Source organism: Heterodontus francisci, chromosome 24 (genome assembly GCF_036365525.1).
Source record: "Heterodontus francisci isolate sHetFra1 chromosome 24, sHetFra1.hap1, whole genome shotgun sequence".
Lineage (NCBI taxonomy): Eukaryota > Metazoa > Chordata > Chondrichthyes > Heterodontiformes > Heterodontidae > Heterodontus > Heterodontus francisci.
In genome coordinates, this window is record NC_090394.1 from 80,275,269 (window position 1) to 80,297,236 (window position 21,968).

Genomic DNA, 21,968 nt, shown 5'->3' on the forward strand with positions numbered 1-21,968 from the left:
GCCCCAAGTGGCTTTGACATATTTGTGACAGCAGTTGGTTGGTTAATATAAGGTAAGTTTGAAGGAATGGTAAAACCATGTAATTCAACTGTATTGAGCTACAGTGTAATACAGCCGTCGTTAGCAGATTTTTAACATTCTTTTAACTTTATTAGTTTACGGGCCTGTTTCTGAAGGTATTTGCCAGCCAGTCCAAGAGAGAAATCAGGTCATGACACTTCCATAGAAAACTAGGGAAGGAGAAAACTAACAAGGATGTTTTTTTATTCTTTTATGAGATGTGATGTCACTAGCAAGAAGAACATTCATCGCGCATCCCTAGTTGCCCTTACAAAGTGGTGGTGAGCTACCAAGATTTTTACCCAGTGATAATATTGCCATTTTGGTTTAATGCAGTATTGGGAAACTATTTATTTTTTTGCCAGCTGAAGAAGACAGGAGTATGAGAAGTCCATTCAGCCCCTCGAACCTGTTCCACCATTCAGTTAGATCATGGCTGATCTCTACCTCAACCCCACTGAACAGCCTCATACCCTTATTCATGATACCCTTACTAAATAAAAATCTGTCAATCTCAGTCTTGAAAATTTCAACTGAACCATAATCCACAACACTTTGAGGGAGAATGCTCCATGTTACCTCCACCCTTTCTTGAGGGAGAATGCTCCATGTTACCTCCACCCTTTCTTGAGGGAGAATGCTCCATGTTACCTCCACCCTTTCTTGAGGGAGAATGCTCCATGTTACCTCCACCCTTTCTTGAGGGAGAATGCTCCATGTTACCTCCACCCTTTCTTGAGGGAGAATGCTCCATGTTACCTCCACCCTTTCTTGAGGGAGAATGCTCCATGTTACCTCCACCCTTTCTTGAGGGAGAATGCTCCACATTACCTCCACCCTTTCTTGAGGGAGAATGCTCCATGTTACCTCCACCCTTTCTTGAGGGAGAATGCTCCATGTTACCTCCACCCTTTCTTGAGGGAGAATGCTCCATGTTACCTCCACCCTTTCTTGAGGGAGAATGCTCCACATTACCTCCACCCTTTCTTGAGGGAGAATGCTCCATGTTACCTCCACCCTTTCTTGAGGGAGAATGCTCCATGTTACCTCCACCCTTTCTTGAGGGAGAATGCTCCACATTACCTCCACCCTTTCTTGAGGGAGAATGCTCCACATTACCTCCACCCTTTCTTGAGGGAGAATGCTCCACATTACCTCCACCCTTTCTATGAAGGAATTCTTCCTGATTTTACCCTAAACGGCCTAGCTCTAATTTTAAAATTATGCTAGCTTGTTCTGGATTCCCCCACTGGAGGAAATCCTATTACCATTTAAAAAGCCTCAATTCGATTTCCTACAATCTTCTAAACTCAAGGAAATACAAACCAAGGTTATGCAACGTGTCCTTATAATTAAACACTTTAAGCTCTGATCTTCTTAAACTATTTTTATTTTGCAGGGATTGCTTGGAACCCAAGAACTCGGCCATGTGTACTTCGAACCCATCAAAGACAAGCATGGGAATGTACTGATCGTGACCCTGAGGGAACTGAGCTCATACCAGAATCTGGAGAATGTCAGGTGGATTCCCCTGTCCAAGTTCCAGACTCAACGCAAGTCATTCTCCTCTCCAGAAGACCCCACTGCACTGGACATGCTGCTGTCAACTCTCCATGTAGGATGATTATTAAAACAGGGTTTAAGAGTTAGTACACAGCTCAAGCTAGCATGAAATATGCAGGGAGAAGAATTGGTTCATTTGTAGTTATTGCTTGTAGAGCAATGTGGCTAACGTTTTTTTAAGGGCCACAATCTCAACCAATGTCTTGTTCAGGGACCACTCTGCAGAAGTCCAGGTCTATGCCTGTAAGCCTCCCAATAAGCTTCTGTGTATCTCTGGACAATTGATGAGTGGAGAGCCGACAATTATCACAGGAACATAAGAACTAGGAGCAGGAGTAGGCAATTCACCCCCTCGAGTCTGCTCCGCCATTCAATACGATCATGGCTGATCTCATCTCGGTCTCAACTCCACTTTCCTGCCCTTTCTCCATAACCCTTCAACCCATTTCTAATTAAAAATCTGTATCTCCTCCTTAAATTTACCCAATGTCCCGGCACCCTCCGCACTCTGGGGTAGTGAATTCCACAGACTCACGACCCTTTGAGAGATGTAATTTCTCCTCATTTCTGTTTTAAATCTGCTATCCCTTATCCTAAAACTATGACCTCTCATTCCAGATTGCCCCACCACAGGAAACATCCTCACTTCGTATACTTTGTCAATCCCCTTAATCATCTTATATACTTCAATTAGATCTCCTCTCATTCTTCTAAACTCCAGAGAGTAAAGGCCTAAACTGCTCAATCTCTCTTCAGAAGACAAACCCTCATCTCTGGAATCAATCTAGTGAACCTCCTCTGAACTGCCTCCAATGCAACTACATCCCTCCTCAAGTAAGGGGACCAAAACTGTACGCAATACTCCAGGTGCGGACTCATCAATGCCTTGTACAGTTGCAGCAACACTTCCCTACTTTTATACTCTATTCCTTTAGCAATAAATGCCAAAATTCCATTTGCCTTCCTTATTACCTGCTGTACCTGCAAACTAGTTTTCTGCGATTCATGCACGAGGACACCCAGATCCCTCTGCACTGAAACACTCTGAAGTTTCTCTCCATTTAGATAATAATTTGCCTTTCTATTCTTCTGACCAAAATGGATAACCTCACACTTATCCACGTTAAACTCCATTTGCCAAATTTTGGCCCATTCACCTAACCTATCCATATCTATTTGTAAATTTCTTATTTTTTTATTGCAACTTACTATCCCACCGATTTTAGTGTCATCTGCACATTTGGCTATAGTACCTTCTATCCCTGCATCCAAGTCATTAATGTAGATTGTAAATAGTTGGGGCCGAGGACCGAACCCTGTGGCACCCCACTAGTTACATCTTGCCAACCAGAAAAAGACCCATTTATCCCGACTCTCTGTTTACTGTTGGTTAGACAATCCTCTATCCAAGCTAATAAATTGCCCCTAACCCCATGTGATCTTACCTTGTGTATTAACCTTTTGTGCGGCACCTTATCAAATGCCTTCTGGAAATCCAGATATACTACATCTACAGAATCCCCATTATCCACTTTATTTGTTACATCTTCGAAGAACTCTAGCAAATTAGTCAAACTAAAGAGAAGCGACGGAAGAGAAATATGCTCTAGGATTAGTAGTTCTATCAAACAGCTTTATCTTGTTCGATGCTTTGACTTGCAGAAATGATTTAGAACATGTCCTATTCAGGCCATTCTGCTACTTTTGTTACCAATGGCTTCTCTATGGTTTTTATTTCCTGCCTTATCTACATGCCCATTAAAATCCTTTCTTTCCAATGACATATCCCTATCACTTTTAAACCCTTCATTTGAATTTGCTTGCAGGCCTCATTCTATATTTTCACAATCCTTCGTGTGAAGAAGAGTTTTCTGGATTTGCTTTTTGCCAGCCTAGCACTGTTGCCTACATCCGATCCTACACCTGGACTCAGTCACCTGTCAGTCCCACCCTCACTCACTTACGTTGGCCCTTAATTCCACAATGCTTTAAATTTAAAACTCTCATCCCAGTGGTTAAATCCTTTGATGGCTTCACCCCGTCACCATCTCTACTGCCTTATCCAGCTTTACAGAACTCCCTCACAGGAAACACACAGACTGGAGTGAGTTATACAACAACAACAACAACAACTTGTATTTACTTAGCAGTTTTCATAGATTCATTGAATGGTTACAACACAGAAGGAGGCCATTCGGCCTGTCATGTCTACGAGAGCATCTCAGCTAGCCCCACTCCCCCACTTTTTCCCCATAGCCCTGCACATTTTTTCTCTTCAGATAATTATCCAATTCCCTTTGAAAAGTCACGATTGAATCTCCCTCCATCACACTGTCAGGCAGCGCATTCCAGATCCCAACCACTCACTGCATAAAATACTTTCTTCTCATACACCTTTTATTCTTTTGCCAATCACTTTAAATCGGTGTCCTCTGGTTCTTTTCAACACCTCTATTAAATCACCTCTCAATCTTGTCAGTCCCAGCTTCTCCAATCTATCCACATATCTGAAGTCCATCATCCCTAGAACCATTGTCATAAATCTTTTCTGCACCTTCTCCAATGCCTTAGCATCCTTCCTGAAGTGTGGTGCCCAGAATTGGACACAATACTCCAGTCGAGGCCAAACCAGTTTTTTTATAAAGGTTCAGCATAACTTCCTTGCTTTTGTCCTCTGTGCCTCCATTTACAAAGCCCAGGAACCTGTATACCTTATTAACCACTTTCTCAACCTCCCCCGCCACCTTCAATGATTTGTGCATGTATACCCTCCAGGTCCCTCTGCTCCTGCACCCCCTTTAGAATTGTACCCTTTAGCTTATATTGCCTTTCCTTGTTCTTCCTATCAAAATGTATCACACTTCTCTGCATTAAATATTATCTGTCACATGTTTGCCAATTCCACAAGGCTGTCTATTTGGAAACCTATTACTGTCTTCCTCACAGTTCACAATACTTCTAAGTTTCTAAGTTTTGTGTCATCTGCAGATTTTGAAATTGTGCTCTGTATACCCAATCCTCGGTCATTAATATAGATCAAGAAAAGCAGTGGTCCTTGTACTTACCCCTGGAAACCCCACTATATACCATCCTCCCATCCGAAAAATAACCATTCACCACTACTCTCTGTTTCCTGTAACTCAACCAATTTAGTGTTCATGCTGTTACTGTCCCTTTAATTCCATGGGCTTCAGGTTTGCCAACAAGCCTGTTGTGTGTCACTTTATCAAGCGCCTTTTGGAAGTCTATGTACACCACATCAACTGTAATACCCTCATCACCCCTCTCTGTTACCTCATCAAAAAACAGTCAAATTAATTAAGCACGATTTACCCTGAACAAATCCATGCTGCTTTTCTTAATTAGTCCACATCTGTCCAAGTGACTGTTAATTTTGTCCCAGCTTATCATTTCTAAAAGCTTTCCCACCACCGAGGTTAAACTGATTGGCCTGTTGTTGGTAGGTTTATCCTTACACCCTTTTTTGAACAAGGGTGTAACATTTACAATTCTCCAGTCCACTGGCACCATCCCTGGATCAAAGGAGAATTGGAAGATTATGGCCAGTAACACTGCAATTTCCACCCTTACTTCTCTCAATATCCTTGAATGCATCTGATCTGGTCCTGGTGACTTATCAACTTTAAGCACAGCCAGACTTTCTAATACCTCCTCTTTATCAATTTTTAGCTCATCCAGTATCGCAACTACCTCCTCTTTCACTATGACTTTGACAGCATCTTCTTCCTTGGTAAAGACAGATGCGAAATATTCATTTGGTACCTCAGCCATGCCCTCTGTCTCCATGTATAAATCTTTTTGGTCCATAATTGGCCCTACCTCACCTTTTAATATTTATATGTCTATAGAGGACTTTTGAATTCCCTTTTATGTTGGCTGCCAGTCTCTTCTTATACTTTGTCTTTGCTGCTCTAATTTCTTTTTTCACTTCCCCCTCTGAACATTTTATATTCAGCCTGGTTCTCACTTCTATTATCAACCTGACATCTGTCATACACACCCTTTTTTTTTCTACTTCATCTCACTCTCTATCTCCTTCATCATCCAGGGAGCTCTGGCTTCATTTGTCCGACCTTTCTCCCTCATGGGAGTGCACCTCAACTATCTCCTGTTTAAAGGCAGCCCATTGTTCAATTACAGTTTTGCCTGCCAAACATTGATTCCACTTTATCTGGGCCAGATCCATTCACACTCAATTGAAATTGGCCCTTTCTCCAATTAATTATTTTTATTCTGGGTTGCTCCTTGTTCTTTTCCATAGCTTTTTTCAAATTATTGTTTGTGGGATGTAGGCATCGTTGACTAGGCCAGCATTTATTGCCTGTGAACAGCGTGGCCTGCTTGGCCATTTAAGAGTTAACCACATTGCTGTGGGTCTGGAGTCACATGTAGGCCAGACCAGGTAAGGACGGCAGATTCCCTTCCCTAAAGGACATTAGTGAACCAGATGTGTTTTTACAACAATTGACAATGGTTTCATGGTCACCATTAGACTAGCTTTTAATTCAAGATTTATTTATTGAATTCAAATGTCACCATCTGTTATGGCAGGATTTGAACCCATGTGCCCAGACCTTTGGCCCGAGCTCTGGATTACTAGTCCTTTGACATTACTAATATGCCACCATCTCTAATCCCCGCCACATTTAAAGTGTATGATACTATGATCACTGTCCCCTAAATGTTTCCCTACTGACACTTGATCCATTTGTCCCACCTCATTTCCCAGAACCAGATCCAGAAATGGCTCCTTCCTCACTGGACTTGAAACATACTGATTAAGAAAATTCTCCTCAACACACTTTAGAAACTCTTGCCTTTCCACTATTACTATCCCAGTCTATATTTGGATAATTGCAGTTTTGCACCTCACTGAAATTTTCTTGGAAATGTGTTGCTCTGTATTTTTCCAACTAGTGGCCTATAGAATACATCCAATAGTATATTGGTACCTCTGTTGTTTCTTAGCTCTAACCAAATAGATTCTGCCCTTGATCCCTCCAGAACATCCTCTCTCTGTCTCTCCAGCACTGTAATACTCTCCTTAATCAATACGGCCGTGATCACTCCTCCTTTCTTTCCTTCCCTATCTTTTCTGAACACCTTCTATGCCAGAATATTTAGTACCCAGTCCTGCCCTTTATTGAGCCAGGACTCTGTCATCGCCAAAACATTGTATTCCCACCTGGCTATCTGCACCTGCAGCTCCCAAACCTTATTTACGACATTCCGTGCTTTCACATACGTGCACAATTTAGACATTATTGCATTCCTTCTTACTCTGTCTCCACCTAATACCTTACTATTTCGTATTCTAGTGCTGCCTGTCTCTCCCAATTCTTTGTACACCTTGTTCCTCTTTAATGTTATCTCCTGGTTCCCATCTCCCTGTCAAGTTCATGAAATGTCCCAAAGCGCCTCACAGGAGCGTTAGCAAACTATATTTGATACCGAGTAACATAAGGTGATATTAGGGCAGATGACTAAAAGTTTGGTCAAAGAGGTGGGTTTTAAGGAGAGTCTTAAAGGAGGAAACAGAGGTCGAGAAGCAGAAAGGTTAAGGGAGGGAACTCCAGAGCTTAGGGCCTTGGCAGCTGAAGGCACAAATGCCGATGGTGGGGTGATTAAAATTGAGATGCTCAAGAGGCCAGAACTAGAAGAGAGCAGATATCTCAGAGTTGTGGGGCTGGAGAAGATTACAGAGATAGGGAGGGCAAGGCCGTGGAGGGGTTTGAACATAGAACATAGAACAGTACAGCACAGTACAGGCCCTTCGGCCCACGATGTTGTGCCGAACCTTTAACCTACTCTAAGATCAAACTACCTACATACCCTTCATTCTACTATCATCCATGTACCTATCCAAGAGTCGCTTAAATGTCCCTAATGTTTCTGCTTCTACTACCACCGCTGGCAGTGCATTCCACGCACCCACCACTCTCTGTGTAAAGAACCTACCTCTGACATCTCCCCAAAACATTCCTCCAATCACCTTAAAATTATGTCCCCTGGTGATAGCCCTTTCCGTCCTGGGAAAAAGTCTCTGGCTATCCACTCTATCTATGCCTCTCATCATCTTGTACCCCTCTATCAAGTCACCTCTCATCCTTCTTCGCTCCAATGAGAAAAGCCCTAGCTCCCTCAACCTTTCTTCGTAAGCCAGGCCCTCCAGTCCAGGCAGCATCCTGGTAAATCTCCTCTGCACCCTCTCTAAAGCTTCCACATCCTTCCTATAATGAGGCGACCAGAACTGAACACAATATTCCAAGTGTGGTCAAACCAGGGCTTTATAGAGCTGCAGCATAACCTTGCGGCTCTTAAACTCAATCCCCCTGTTAATGAAAGTCAACACACCGTACGCCTTCTTAACAACCCTATCAACTTGGGTGGCAACTTTGAGCGATCTATGGACATGGACCCCAAGATCCCTCTGTTCCTCCACACTACCAAGAATCCTGTCTTTAAGCCTGTATTCTGCATTCAAATTCAACATTCCAAAATGAATCACTTCACACTTTTTCAGGTTGAACTCCATCTGCCACTTCTCAGCCCAGCTCTGCATCCTGTCAATGTCCCGTTGCAACCTACAACAGCCTTCCACACTATCCACAACTCCAGCAACCTTCGTGTCATCGGCAAACTTGCTAACCCAGCCTTCCACTTCCTCATCCAAGTCATTTATAAAACTCACAAAGAGCAGAGGTCCCAGAACAGATCCCTGCGGAACACCACTGGTCACCGAGCTCCATGCTGAATACTTTCCATCTACTACCACCCTCTGTCTTCTATGGGCCAGCCAATTTTGTATCCAGACAGCCAACTTTCCCTGTATCCCATGCCTCCTTACTTTCTGAATGAGCCTACCATGGGGAACCTTATCAAACGCCTTGCTAAAATCCATATACACCACATCCACTGCTCTTCCTTCATCAATGTGTTTTGTCACATCTTCAAAGAATTCAATAAGGCTGGTGAGGCATGACCTGCCCCTCACAAAGCTATGCTGACTGTCTCTAATCAAACCATGCTTTTCCAAGTAATCATAAATCCTGTCTCTCAGAATCCTCTCTAATAATGTGCCCACTACCGACGTCAGACTGACTGGTCTATAATTCCCAGGGTTATCCCTATTCCCTTTCTTGAACAAGGGAATAACATTTGCCATTCTCCAATCATCTGGTACTACTCCAGTGGACAGTGGAGTTGAAAATGAGGAAGAGAATTTTAAAATCAAGTATTTGCTTAACTGGGAGCCAATGTAAGTCAGCGAGCACAGCGGTGATGGGTGCATTTGACTTGGTGCAAGTTAGGAGACAGGCAGCAGAATTTTGCATGATCTTAATTTTATGGTGGGTGGGAGATGGGAGACCAGCCTGGAGAGCATTGTAATAGTCAAGTCTAGAGGTAACAGAGGCACGGATGAGGGCTTCAGCAGCAGATGAGCTAAGGCAGGAGTGGAGTCAGGCAATGTTATGGAGGTGGAAATAGGTGGTCTTAGTGATGGCAGAGATAGTTAGTTGAAAGCTCAGCTCAGAGTCAAATACGACACTGAGGTTGCAAACAGTCTGGTTCCGTCTCAGACAATTGCCAGGGAGAGGGATGGCGTCGGTAGCTAGGGAGCGGAGTTACACGGCGGTGAGTGAAGACAATGGTTTTGGTTTTCCCAATATTTAGTTGGAGGAAATTTCTGCTCATCAGATACTGCATGTTGGATAAGCAGTCTGATAACTTAGAGACAGTGAAGGAGCTGAGACAGATGGTGGTGAGCTGGAGCTGGGTGTCATCAGCTACATGTGGAAACTGATCCTGTGTTTCCAGATATTATCACCGAGGGGCAGCATATCGATGAGAAATAGGACAGAGCCAAGGATAGATCCTTGGGGGACACCAAAGGTACGGGAGCAGGAAGAGAATCTATTGCAGGTGACTCTCCGGCTACTATTAGATGCATAAATGAAACTGGAGGAGCACAGTTCTGAACGATGGTGGACAGCCTTTGGAGAATGTGTGTATACAGGCTGCAGTGAGATATACACAGGATAAAACACAGGATGGAGTGTGTTGAACAAGGATTACATCGTGGAATTTGTGTCTGAATGTTTAACTCATTCAACTGAAACCCTCACTCAGCTGTTTAAATGTTAGAATTAACCCATTCATTTTAAATGGTTAAAATGTCTGAAGATAACAAGCAGAAATTTTAGACACAGTCAGCTCTAGGACTCTTGATGCTCTTTCTGCAGCCAGCAGATATTATACGAGGAACAGTTTTGTTTTGTGTCTGTTTCACTTTTTTTTAAGACTTGACTAATTGTTCAAAGTCTTTAATATTGAATATTAATCTGCTAGTTTCTGGAGCTGTGAAACCACATTCTGTATTCTCATCGTAAAAATGTATCTCAGTTAATCGTAAAAACAATGACATTTTAGTGCATATGTATATTGTGGTCCTGAGAGGGTTAATATGCTTTTGGGTCTCTGTGGTTACTCCAGGGCAGATGATGCAGCTATTGGCCTGAGTTAGCAATACTGCCTAAAATTATGAGGAATATTAGTAAGAATGTTGTATTTTCAGGGATGAGGGTTATTGTAGGTGATCTGCTACTCTCTGCTTCTTTTCTCTTCAGGAAAAGCTAGCCTACCATAGGAGGAGCAACCAGGCCCTTTCCCCAGGGCTTTATCTTGGTTATCTAAAGCTCTGCAGCTCAGTTGATCAAATCCGTGTCCTTGTCCCTCAGAAGCTACCCAATATCCTGTGTCATATCAAGATACGAAGCAATCACAATGTCTCCAGGTAACAAAGGGAAACAACAACAAACAGAATGATAATTAATTGAACTGTGAGAAGACACTCTGTAACATTGATCTAAATGTGCTGCTTATTAAACCTTCCATGTGCACTAGTGAACCAAACACTCCGAAGATGCCAGCTTCAATTCACAGTCTGTGTTGCGTTAGATGATCTCATCTGAGCAGCAGTTGAGATGCTACAATGGCCTACAGTGTCCCTGTGCTGGGGAAAGAGCAATCAGCTCGGGTGCCAGCTCCTGATAATTGTCCAACAGCCATGGCTGGAAAGTTTGTGTGCAGAGGTCAGTGCAGAATGGACCAAGCTGAGCTGAGAAGTCCTTTATGAGTTGACTGCCTTACTGATACACACAGACTCGGCACATACATTCAAAATGGTCAGTTGGGTATCAGAGAGTGTCTAATGTTCATTGGACTGCAGCCCAACAAGGCTTCATGCCTCAAGCAGCAACCACTATGAAAATTGTCATATAAAATTTCACTTTTATGCTCATGTTCAGAAGTGAAGCAGAATAAATCTGACTGAGCACAGCAACTTCACAAAACAGCTTAAAAATGGTTTTTAGATTCGCTCATTCATTGTAAATCCAAATAAAAATTCAACCCAGGCAGAAAATGAAGTAATCCACATCTAAAGCTGCTAGTACACCTTGCTACATGTGAGACACACTCTCCCCTACGTGAGACACACTCACCCCCACATGAGACACACTCTCCCCTACGTAAGACACACTCTCCCCTACGTGAGACACACGCTCTCCTAGGTGAGAGATACTCCCCCATGTGAGACACACTCTCCCCTACGTGAGACACACTCTCCCCCACATGAGACACACTCTCCCCTACGTGAGACACACTCTCCCCCACGTGAGACACACTCTCCCCCACATGAGACACACTCTCCCCTACGTGAGACACACTCTCCCCCACGTGAGACACACTCTCCCCTACGTGAGACACACTCTCCCCCACGTGAGACACACTCTCCCCTACGTGAGACACACTCTCCCCCACATGAGACACACTCTCCCCCACGTGAGACACACTCTCCCCCACGTGAGACACACTCTCCCCCACATGAGACACACTCTCCCCCACGTGAGACACACTCTCCCCCACATGAGACACACTCTCCCCTACGTGAGACACACTCTCCCCCACATGAGACACACTCTCCCCCACGTGAGACACACTCTCCCCCACATGAGACACACTCTCCCCTATGTGAGACACACTCTCCCCCACGTGAGACACACTCTCCCCTACGTGAGACACACGCTCTCCTAGGTGAGAGATACTCCCCCATGTGAGACACACTCTCCCCTACATGAGACACACTCCCCCTTCCTTAATGGTGCTACAATCCTTCCGGGTTCCATACTGCTATCTGCATGAAGCACACGCCAAATAATGCATTCTGCTTCTATTTGTGGCCTTAGCACTATCCATGGTTGAGGAGTGATCTTGATCTGCTCAGAACATTCCTTCAAATCTACCACCTCCTTTTGATAGCCCAGACACACAGTATTGCCTTGAAAGAGAAGATTTCAAACTCTTGCTGGAAAGCTGGCACTAGCTTACATGGTTCTGTGTTACTGGTCACTTCACGTTGAGATTGCAGTGGAGTCTCTTGCTGTTCTTGAACACTGTAACATTGTGTTGTGGGGCCTAAATAGAAAAATGGAGGCTGCAGCTCTGGCACAGATACACAGGAAGACCTGATTCATCATTATGCAGTGTAATTCTTCAGAAGCATCTCAATTACAGTCAGTCATGCTGTATACAAGGTACTGCATGAAAGAATGGGCATGCCATGGTGAGCACCAGCCAGTAAAGCCTGATTGGCCATGGCCACCAAGCACGTTTGCTGGCATGATCACACTAAGTCACTTTTTAATCCTCCACCCCTTCAGCTTTGGCAAAGACCAAATGAGCTGAGATGCATTTTGTCACTTTTAGAAATTATGTCCTCCTAATGTGACATTTACCTCTAATTTTCTCCAGCTCTGTAAATTTCAATTACATGGAATTTCCTATTCTCATTATTTATTTGTTCCTTATATTTGTCCAACTTTGCAGCTGGGTCTGTTGATAGGTGAATCATTTTGACCCAGGGAATATTGAATACGATTATTACATCGTTTTGGAGCCATGAGCTTGGATAAATATTCCAGATTTTGTAGAATTACTTTCAGGAAGAAGAACTTTCACTAAGGAGATGAAATGGTTGGGATAGAGACTACACAAAGGTAGAATGTACAGGATTTATAGAAGCAGATTAAATGAATAGATTCCACATGGTGTGTAGAAGGTGTTTAAATGTGTGTGGTAAAATCCATGATAAGGCAGAGTGTACATGGGCTGTGGAAGGAATATGTTTAGTTGGTAAACAACCTTTCTCTGTCCCACACTTTCTTATGTTCTTATTTGTTGTCCTCTGTGTGACACTATGAACCTATCTGTTAACTAAATGTATTTCACTTTCCAATAATTGTTTTATTCAGTATATCTTATATCTCTCTGCCCCCAGAGATGAATGGGAGTGGCTCCAGAGCCTGTCAGATTTGGACCAGTCCGCTCGAACAGGTCAATGTGCGGGATGTTTTCAGAACCTCTTCCTGCAAGAACTCAGGGTAGCCATTTCAGAACTGATGAATCAGATCGGCATTTCACTGCAGCAGGTATAAGAGTGGCTCCCAGCAAACGTGCTTTGCAGTAGAATTCCTGTTAGTTTAGTTCCATGAGTATTGTTGTTACTCCTGTTGTACACTTCCATAATAGGTGGCTCTCAAATGTGGTGCTCGTTTATTTATAGTTGCTGTAAATGGTTCATGTTCAACTTGAACTTGTGTAACAGACTATAAAGTGCCTGATTTTCCTATATTAATTATGAAAAATGTATCACATACTGATGAGAGTAACCAGTTATTGGGCAGGTTAGTGAGTTTAAAATATAGACATAATGCAAAATGAACAAGCACTGAAACCATATTTCAGATCGACTGATCACAGAATGGCTGGTGTGGGAAACTGAAGAAATACCATCTTGAAACAGTAGGAGGTGCTGCTCTGAGTTTGTGGCTGAAATATATTGGAAATGTAGAGGGAACTTTACTCTGTATTTAACCTGCTTTTTTTAAGGTGTCCTTTATATCTCCGGCCCCTTTTATTTTGTCAGGGGAGCGTTTATTCCCCAGGTCCTTTTTATGTGCATTTTAAATACATAACTTTATTTAAAAACAGATAAATAAAACAAAACTCAAATTAAAGTACAATTTTCTGCATTGATGGTGCACACCAACCCCTGTGATGCCCACCAGTCGCGAAAGGCCTCAAGTGAACTGGCGGACACCGCATGCTCCCTCTCCAGGGACACCTGGGTGTGAACGTAACCTCAGAAGAGGGGCAGGCAATCAGGGCGGACGGACACCCAACAGCCCGCAGCCTGGACCTGTGAATTGCCACCTTGGCCAAGCCCAGGAAAAGACCGACGAGGAGCTCCTCCTCCTGGCCCACCCCACTCTGCACCGGGTGCCCAAAAATCAGCAGCGTGGGGCTGAATTGCAGCCAAGACTTGAGGAGCAGCCCCCTTAAATATTCAGATAGGGGCTGCGACCTTGCATACTCCATTTAAACATGGTATACGAACTCGTCCATGCCGATGAAATTACAGGCGACCTAGGAGTCTGTGAACCTACTTAAAAGTCTATTGGATGGGACTGCCCTGTTCAGCACCCTCCACCCCAGGTCCTCGGGGGGGAGGACTCACGTGTAGAGACCTCAACGTGGAATTCCCCTCACCGCCAGATGATGACACGCACCACCACGGCATATCTGGGTGGCAGACAAGGGCGAGGAAGTGGAGAGTGTGCAGGAGCAGCTCATACAGGTAACCCCTCCGCCCAGTGTGGAATGGCACGGAGGGCATTTCCGAGAGATGGCTCAGGTTGTGTGGGACCAGCTCCCGAAGAGGGCTTCGGGGCGTGGATCCGATAAGCAGTTCCGGCCAAGCAGGGGCCAGCACGGCTGGGAGCGCTCCACACTCCTGAGCCCCTTGGTGACCACAGTGAGGGGCTTCGGCTACTCCTCCACCTGTCAGTCCATCCCCCGAGCTGACCACCTGAACAACCGGAGCCCTCTCCTACATTGGCGGGGGAGCGCCCTAACTGGAGGAAACCATGTTCCAGACTCTAAATAGATCACGGTAAAAAACAGGCAACTCCCTCAGAGAGGCACGACTGACAGTTGCTGCCAGGAGCTGCGTGTTGTCTTGAAGGCAGTGCCCCATCGGAAAAAATATGTCACCAGCACAACCATCTGGGAGGACGCTCGACTTATCTGTGCAGGATCCGAAGGCGGAGAGCCGTAGCCTGAGTATGGATGCACACCAGTGACTGACCGCCCCCTCAATCGGGAGACTCTGGATGATGACAGAAACCCAATGTTACCTCTTGTCTCAGAAGAAATCAATGAGCTTCTTCTGAATTTTGGTGGCAAATGTGAGGGGGGGGTGGTGGGGGGGCATCAAAGGGACCAACCGGTACCAGAGCATCGAGGCCACCAGTTGGTTTATGACCAGCGCTCGGACCCTGTAGGAAAGCACTCGGAGCAGTCCTGTCCAGCACCCCAGCTGAGTAGTGACTTTCACCTTTAGCTCCTGCCAGTTTGCCGGCCAGGCTTCCTCAACGAGGCTCAGATAGACTCCCAGATAGAGGAGGTGCGTGTTGCTCCACGAAAAATGTGTTATCTCTTCTGGCAGGATGTCCACTCACCACTGACCCACCAGGAGGCCGGAACATTTCTCCCAATTGACCCTCACGGAGGACGCAGCAGAAAAGGTCTGCTGGCATTTGCGCATCCTCCACAAGTTAATGGGATCTGTGACCGCGAGGAGCACGTCATTGGCGTAAGCTGAAAGGATGACCCGCATGCCCAGCCTGCGCAGAGGCAAACCCGTCAACCTCTTGCGAAGCAGGCACAGGAATGGCTCCATGCAGGTGTTATCTAATTGGCCAGACATGGGGCATCCCTGATGTACTCCTCTCCCAAAGCAAAGTGGTGCTGTCAAGGATCTGATAACTTTGACCAGACACTCTGTGGCGGAGTACAAAAGTAGGACCCAGGCCACAAAATGTGGCACGAGTCCAAACGCACTCAGAGTCCCGAAAAGATATTCGTGATCCACCCTGTCGAACGCCTTCTCCTGATCGAGGGAGAGAATGGTGACCGACAGACCAGTCCCCTGGGAAGGATCAGGTCCTGGACCTGGTGGATATTATCCTGGATGGAATGGCCAGGGACTGTGTAGGCTGGTCGTGGTGGATTATGTGGGCTATCACGGAGCCCAGGTGGGTAGACATAGCCTAGGCAAAGATTTTAGAATTTGTGCTGAGGAGGGAGATCGGGGGCCAGTTCTTAAGCAGGCGGAGATCGCCCCTCTTCGGCAGCAGGACGATGACCGCCCTGCGCCATGAGAGGGGCATCTCCCCAGTCGCCAGGCTTTCCCTCAGGACCCGCGCATAATCGTCCCCCAGGACATCCCAGAACGCCCTGAGGAACTCCACGGTCAGCCCGTCCAGCCCTGGGGATTTGCCCCTCGAGAGCTGGTGGAGGGCACTCGGGACCCTATGAGCTGCAGGTCCCTCAGCGTGCCCTACCTCTCTTTGTATGCCTGCCACAGGGCCGGATCCACGATGGCCTGAATGAGATGGGACTTCAAATCAAGCACCTCCCTCTCCAGGCGCCCGATCTCGGACTCCCGCCTCTTGGTCGACCCCTTCGTGCAGTCCTGACGGAAGGCACGGATGTGAGTCTTGTCCACATCCCACCATAGCCTCAAGGAGGGGAGGCCCACCAAGACTGAGAGATTGTGAAATCTGCAGTGAGACCCCCTGCTGCTGTTGATGTTGAGGCTGGCTATGGTTATCTTCATGTCAAAAGGACTTTGATCCCATCATCAAAAACACCTCATTGTGAGGGAGCAGAAGTGCTTGTTGCCGACCATTCCTTCAGCAGCCCAATGAGGAACGCATTGAACTGGCACCGCACAATCGGTTTCACCTCTGCACCCCTGCCCATCATTTTCAGAGTGGCACAGACGGACTTGATGAGCAACGCCTGTTCCGATCACTGGTCGAGGGCAAGCTGAACCTTATTGTGCCAATCCCTCATGGCAGCAAGGAAGTCCCGGAGTTCTGCTATTGGGATGAGAGGAGACTTGGATGGAGGTATGAGGGAGTCCACCGCGTCACTAGTGATGGATTCAATATCGTCCTCCATGCCCCACACCGAGTTCCCATTCTCCTCTGAGTAGTCGCTGCTGGCGGCCAACACACCCACCAGACGCTGCGGGGTGGACATCCCAGCCGGCCGTTTGGTCCCAACACCGTCTGGGATGGCCAACCCTTGGGGGCTTTGCCCTCCTGCCAAACCAGGGCACCCGACACAGCAGCAGATGGAGAGGCTTTGCCAGGAATGTCTCCAGGCACCCCCACCATAGGTAGGTCTCCATCCCCACCCCCAGGAGGAGCCACATGTACAGGGACTTTCCCCTCCCCTCCTTCCTGAGGAGTAGGGAGCTTTTGCCCAGGCCTTGTGGCCTTGATGGTGATGGGGGCATGGGAAACCTGGGGACCCAAACCAGGAGTCAGCACCCTCCAGCAGATGGGCCTTGCATCTCAGGGTCCTGCCTTCCCGCTGTAGAAGAGTGCCTCCTTCTCTTTGTTCCACTAGGGCGCAAAGGCTCAGAGAACTCCATGTCATCAGCAGGGTTGAGTTCATCCTGGGCTGTGCCTCACTATCCAGGGAACACACCTCTTTGTGTTTGTTCTTCTTCCACGCTTTCCTTCTGTCATGGGTTTCGTTGTGATATCTTAAGGAACACAGTGAGGTGCATGGATTCCAGTTTGTTGAAGATCTCTAGAAGGTTTATTAACAGCTAAATTGGAATATACAATACAGAGCAAATGATATATAGAGCTTTAGTCTCGGGTGTTACAGTTGCAGAGTGACTTTGGCTTCTAGTCACATGACTACATCCTGGTACATAGGTGATCATACAACATCCCCTTTCTTTCCAAAGATAAGTCTCATATGCTACAAGTAGAAACACATGAAATTAGATAATATCAGAATTAGTTATATGGGGTAGAGATTATAAAATTTACAGGTGTAAGGATAGGGATTCTGAAATTCACAAGTATAGAAGTTTAAGAGTCCATTTATCGTTTTGGTGGTTTGACAACACTTCCAGATCTGGTTATAGTATAACCTTCTAGGGATGTGGATTTCACCATTGGCTGTTTTTGGTTTGCAGGCATGTTGTCAATGTGTTGGTTGTTGTCCAGTTGTTCCGTCACATCCTCATCGTCGGAGTGTGGTCTTTCGAGTCCACAGTGCGCAATTGGATTATTGTACACTTCTCTCCGGTTCCTCCTCAACACTGCTCCGTTAGATGTTATAACCTCGTAAGACCTAGGCTCACTGCATACTCTGGATAACTCTGCATGTAACCATGTTCTCCTTCTGGGGTGTATGACCCTGACCTTTTGTCCTACGTGTAGCTGAGGTAGTTCCGCCCCTGCGTGTCGGTCATGAACCATCTTCATTCTCCTTTGTTTTTCCAGCAGTGTCTCCTGCATCTCAGAGAATTTAGACAGATGATGGTTTGACAGAGTCGTTCACATTTGTCTGTCAAGCATGATCTCTGCTGGTGATGGTAAGCCCATATCCATAGGTGTAGCTCTGAGGTGGAGCATGTCAACATGAAAATCTTGTTTCGTTGTTCTACACTTTCGGATAAGTGCTTTGACTGTGCGAAGCATTCGCTCGGCAAGATCATTAGATCTAGGGTAATGTGGTGAGGATGTCACATGGTTTACGCCCCATTTAGCACACATAACCCGTATACTGTGGCCCATTGTTAGAAATGATTTCTTCAGGTGCACAGGACGGACTGAATATGGCGCTCAATGTGTCTGTGACAACTGCGCTTGAAGTGTCTTTTACCCTTCTGACAATTGGAAATTTGGAGAAATAATCGTTGACTAAGATAAAGTCGTCTTTATTCACGGTAAATAGATCAATGGCAATTTTGGACCAAGGGACTGACGGAATCTCGTGAGGGTGCAGAGGTTCTTTATGTTATTGTGGCTGGTGGCTCGGGCATGCCTCGCACATCCTCACTAACCTTTCAATGTCATTATTGATCCCTGGCCAATAAACAGTGTCTCGTGCCAGTTGACTCGTTCGCTCTATGCCCATATGGCCTTGGTGAAGTTGTGACAAGATGTCCTGTTGGAGAACTTTGGGCACAATCACTTGTTTTCCCTTGAAGGTGATGCCTCTCGAGATACGTGAAGAAAAAAAGATTAGTGAAGACAAATGTAGGTCCCTTACAGTCAGAAACAGGGGAATCTATTATGGGGAACAAAGAAATGGCTGACCAACTAAATGCATACTTTGGTTCTGTCTTCACAAAGGAGGACACAAATATCATACCAGAAATGTTGGGGAACACAGGGTTAGTGAGAGAGAGGAACTGAAAGAAATCAGTATTAGTAGAGAAATGGTGTTGGGGAAATTGATGGGATTGAAGGCAGATAAATCCCCAGGGCCTGATGGTCTGCATCCCAGAGTATTTAAGGAAGTGGCCCTAGAAATAGTGGATCCATTGGTGATCATCTTCCAAGATTCTATAGACTCTGGAACAGTTCCTACAGATTGGAGGGTAGCGAATGGAACCCCACTATTTAAAAAAGGAGGTAGAGAGAAAGCAGGGAATTATAGACCAGTCAGCCTGACGTCGGTAGTGGCGAAAATTCCAGACTCCATTATCAAAGATTTTATAGCAGTTCACTTAGAGAACAGTGGTAGAATCGGACAGAATCAGCATAGATTTACGAAAGGGAAACCATGCTTGACAAATCTACGAGAATTTTTCGAGGATGTAACTAGTAGAGTTGATGAGGGGGAGCCAGTTGATGTGGTTTATTTGGACTTTCAGAAGGCTTTCGACAAAGTCCCACATAAGAGATTAGCATGTAAAGTTAAAGTGCATGGGATTGGGGGTAGTGTATTGCGATGGATAGAAAATTGGTTAGCAGACAGGAAACAAAGAGTAGAAATAAACGGGTCTTTTTCCGAATGGCAGGCAGTGACTAGTGGGGTACCGCAGGGATCGGTGCTAGGACCCCAGCTATTCACAATATATATTCATGATTTAGATGAGGGAACTAAATGTAATATCTCCAAATTTGCAGATGACACAACACTGGGTGGGAGGGTGAGTTGTGAGGAGGATGCAGAGAGGCTTCAGGGTGATTTGGACAAGTTGAGTGAGTGGGCAAATGCATGGCAGATGCAGTATAATGTGGATAAATGTGAGGTTATCCACTTTGGTAGCAAAAACATGAAGGCAGATTATTACCTGAACGGCTATAAACTGAGAGAGGGGAATATGCAGCGAGACCTGGGTGTTCTCGTACACCAGTCGCTGAAGGTAAATATGCAGGTGCAACAGGCGGTAAAAAAGGCAAATGGTATTTTGGCCTTCATAGCGAGAGGATTCGAGTACAGGAGCAGGGATGTCTTGCTGCAATTATACAGGGCCTTGGTGAGGCCACACCTGGAACATTGTGTGCAGTTTTGATCTCCTTATCTGAGAAAAGATGTTCTTGCTATAGAGGGAGTGCAGCGAAAATTTACCAGACTAATTCCTGGGATGGTGGGACTGACGTATGAGGAGAGATTGAGTCGGTTAGAATTATATTCGCTGGAGTTCAGAAGAGTGAGGGGGGATCTCATAGAAACCTATAAAATTCTAACAGGACTTGACAGGGTAGATGCAGGAAGGATGTTCCTGATGGTGGAGGAGTCCAGAACCAGGGATCATAGTCTAAGGATACAGGGTATACCATTCAGGACTGAGATGAGGAGAAATTTCTTCACCCAGAGAGTGGTGAACCTGTGGAATTCGCTACCACAGAAAGCAGTTGAGGGCAAAACATTGTATGTTTTCAAGAAGGAGTTAGATATAGCTCTTGGGTTTAAAGGGATCAAAGGATATGGGGGGGAAAACGGGAACAGGTTACTGAGTTGATCATAATGAATGGCGGAGCAGTCTCGAAGGGCCGAATGGCCTATTCCTGCTCCTATTTTCTATGTTTCTACACTGAGTTCATCTCTATAAGGCCAAAAGCACCGCAGGGTTTCTGGCACCTCTTTTACCCTATTCGGCCAACCTTCTATGATGACTCTCCACAGAGCCTTCAGTTGTGGGTCATTGGCTGTTTCTGATTGTAGTTGGTCACATTTGTGCTGACCAAAATGAAATAGGTCGATTTTGAGTACATCTTTCACCTCGATGTTCATGCTGTCTACTTGTAGATCCAGTGGAACCTCTTCATTCTTGTTTGGGTCTGGCAATCTGCTCAGTGTATCTGAGGTGACCATTTTAGGACCCGGTTTGTAGCAGACATCGAAGTCATACCCCTGTACTTTCACTAAGAGTCGCTGTAGTTGAGGTGATGCGCTTGTCAATGGTTTGCACCAGATCATCTCCAGTGGTTTGTGATCGGTTTTCACCGTGAACTGCTTACCGAACAGGTAGGTGTGAAACCTTGTGAGATCCCAAACACCAGAGCAAGTGTTTCACACTCTGTGTTTGAGTAATTGGATTGTGCTGGGGATAAACATTTGGATCTGAATGCAATTGATTTGCCATCCTACAGGATCCACGCTCCTAGCCCTTTCTGTGAGGCATCAACATCCAGGATTGTCTTCTTCCTTGGATTGAAGTACTGCAGGGGGCAGGTTTCAGCTGACAATGCTCGTTTGAGAGACTCAAACATATGCTGATGGTCCTCCTGTCATACAAATGTACATCTTTCTTTAAGATCTCTCTCAGTGATGATGCTTTCTCAGAAACATTTGGAATATATGGAGCCAAGAGGTTGAAAAATCCAAGACATCTCTGTAGATCTTCTTTGTCATGTGGAGTAGGCATATGCCTTAGATCTTCGACTTTGCCTGGCTCAGGACAGATTCCGCGACCCGAATAGATGGAGCCAAAGAAATTCACCTGGCATTTCTTGCTGTTAAAAATAAGCCCTTCGTGACGAGCTACTGCCATCAGTGAATGAAGATTTTGATCATGCTCTTCTTTGGTTACGCCCATTACTGCAATAACATCGGCAATGCAAATACATCCAGGCACACAGGAAATGCTTCAAATTTGCCAGCCAATCAGAACTGTACCTGCCCTGGAAGTGTTTGATGGGGACTGTGTAGAGGGAGCTTTACTCTGTATCTAACCCCGTATTATTTTATATATTTCATATCGAGGGGGCCTTTATTCCTCAGGCCCCCTTTATATACATATTTTTAAAATAACATGATTAAAAACAGATAAATAAACAAAAAACTCAAATTAAAATGCCATTCTCGGCGGCGACGATGCACTCCAGTCCCTGCGGTGCCCACCGGTCGCAGAAGGCCTCAAGCGTACCGGCGGACAC

The 21,968-nt window shown here is 45.5% G+C and overlaps 1 protein-coding gene across 1 annotated transcript in view; it reads left to right on the top strand.

Moving 5' to 3' along the window:
• ankfn1b (ankyrin repeat and fibronectin type III domain containing 1b) overlaps positions 1–21,968 on the top strand; it is a 1,028,185-nt gene that overhangs the window by 940,851 nt on the left and 65,366 nt on the right. Inside the window, exons 16-18 of the mRNA XM_068056894.1 lie at positions 1,460–1,675; positions 10,272–10,438; positions 12,983–13,133. Coding sequence (XP_067912995.1) covers positions 1,460–1,675; positions 10,272–10,438; positions 12,983–13,133 — 534 coding nt within the window. The remainder of the gene's footprint in view (positions 1–1,459; positions 1,676–10,271; positions 10,439–12,982; positions 13,134–21,968) is intronic.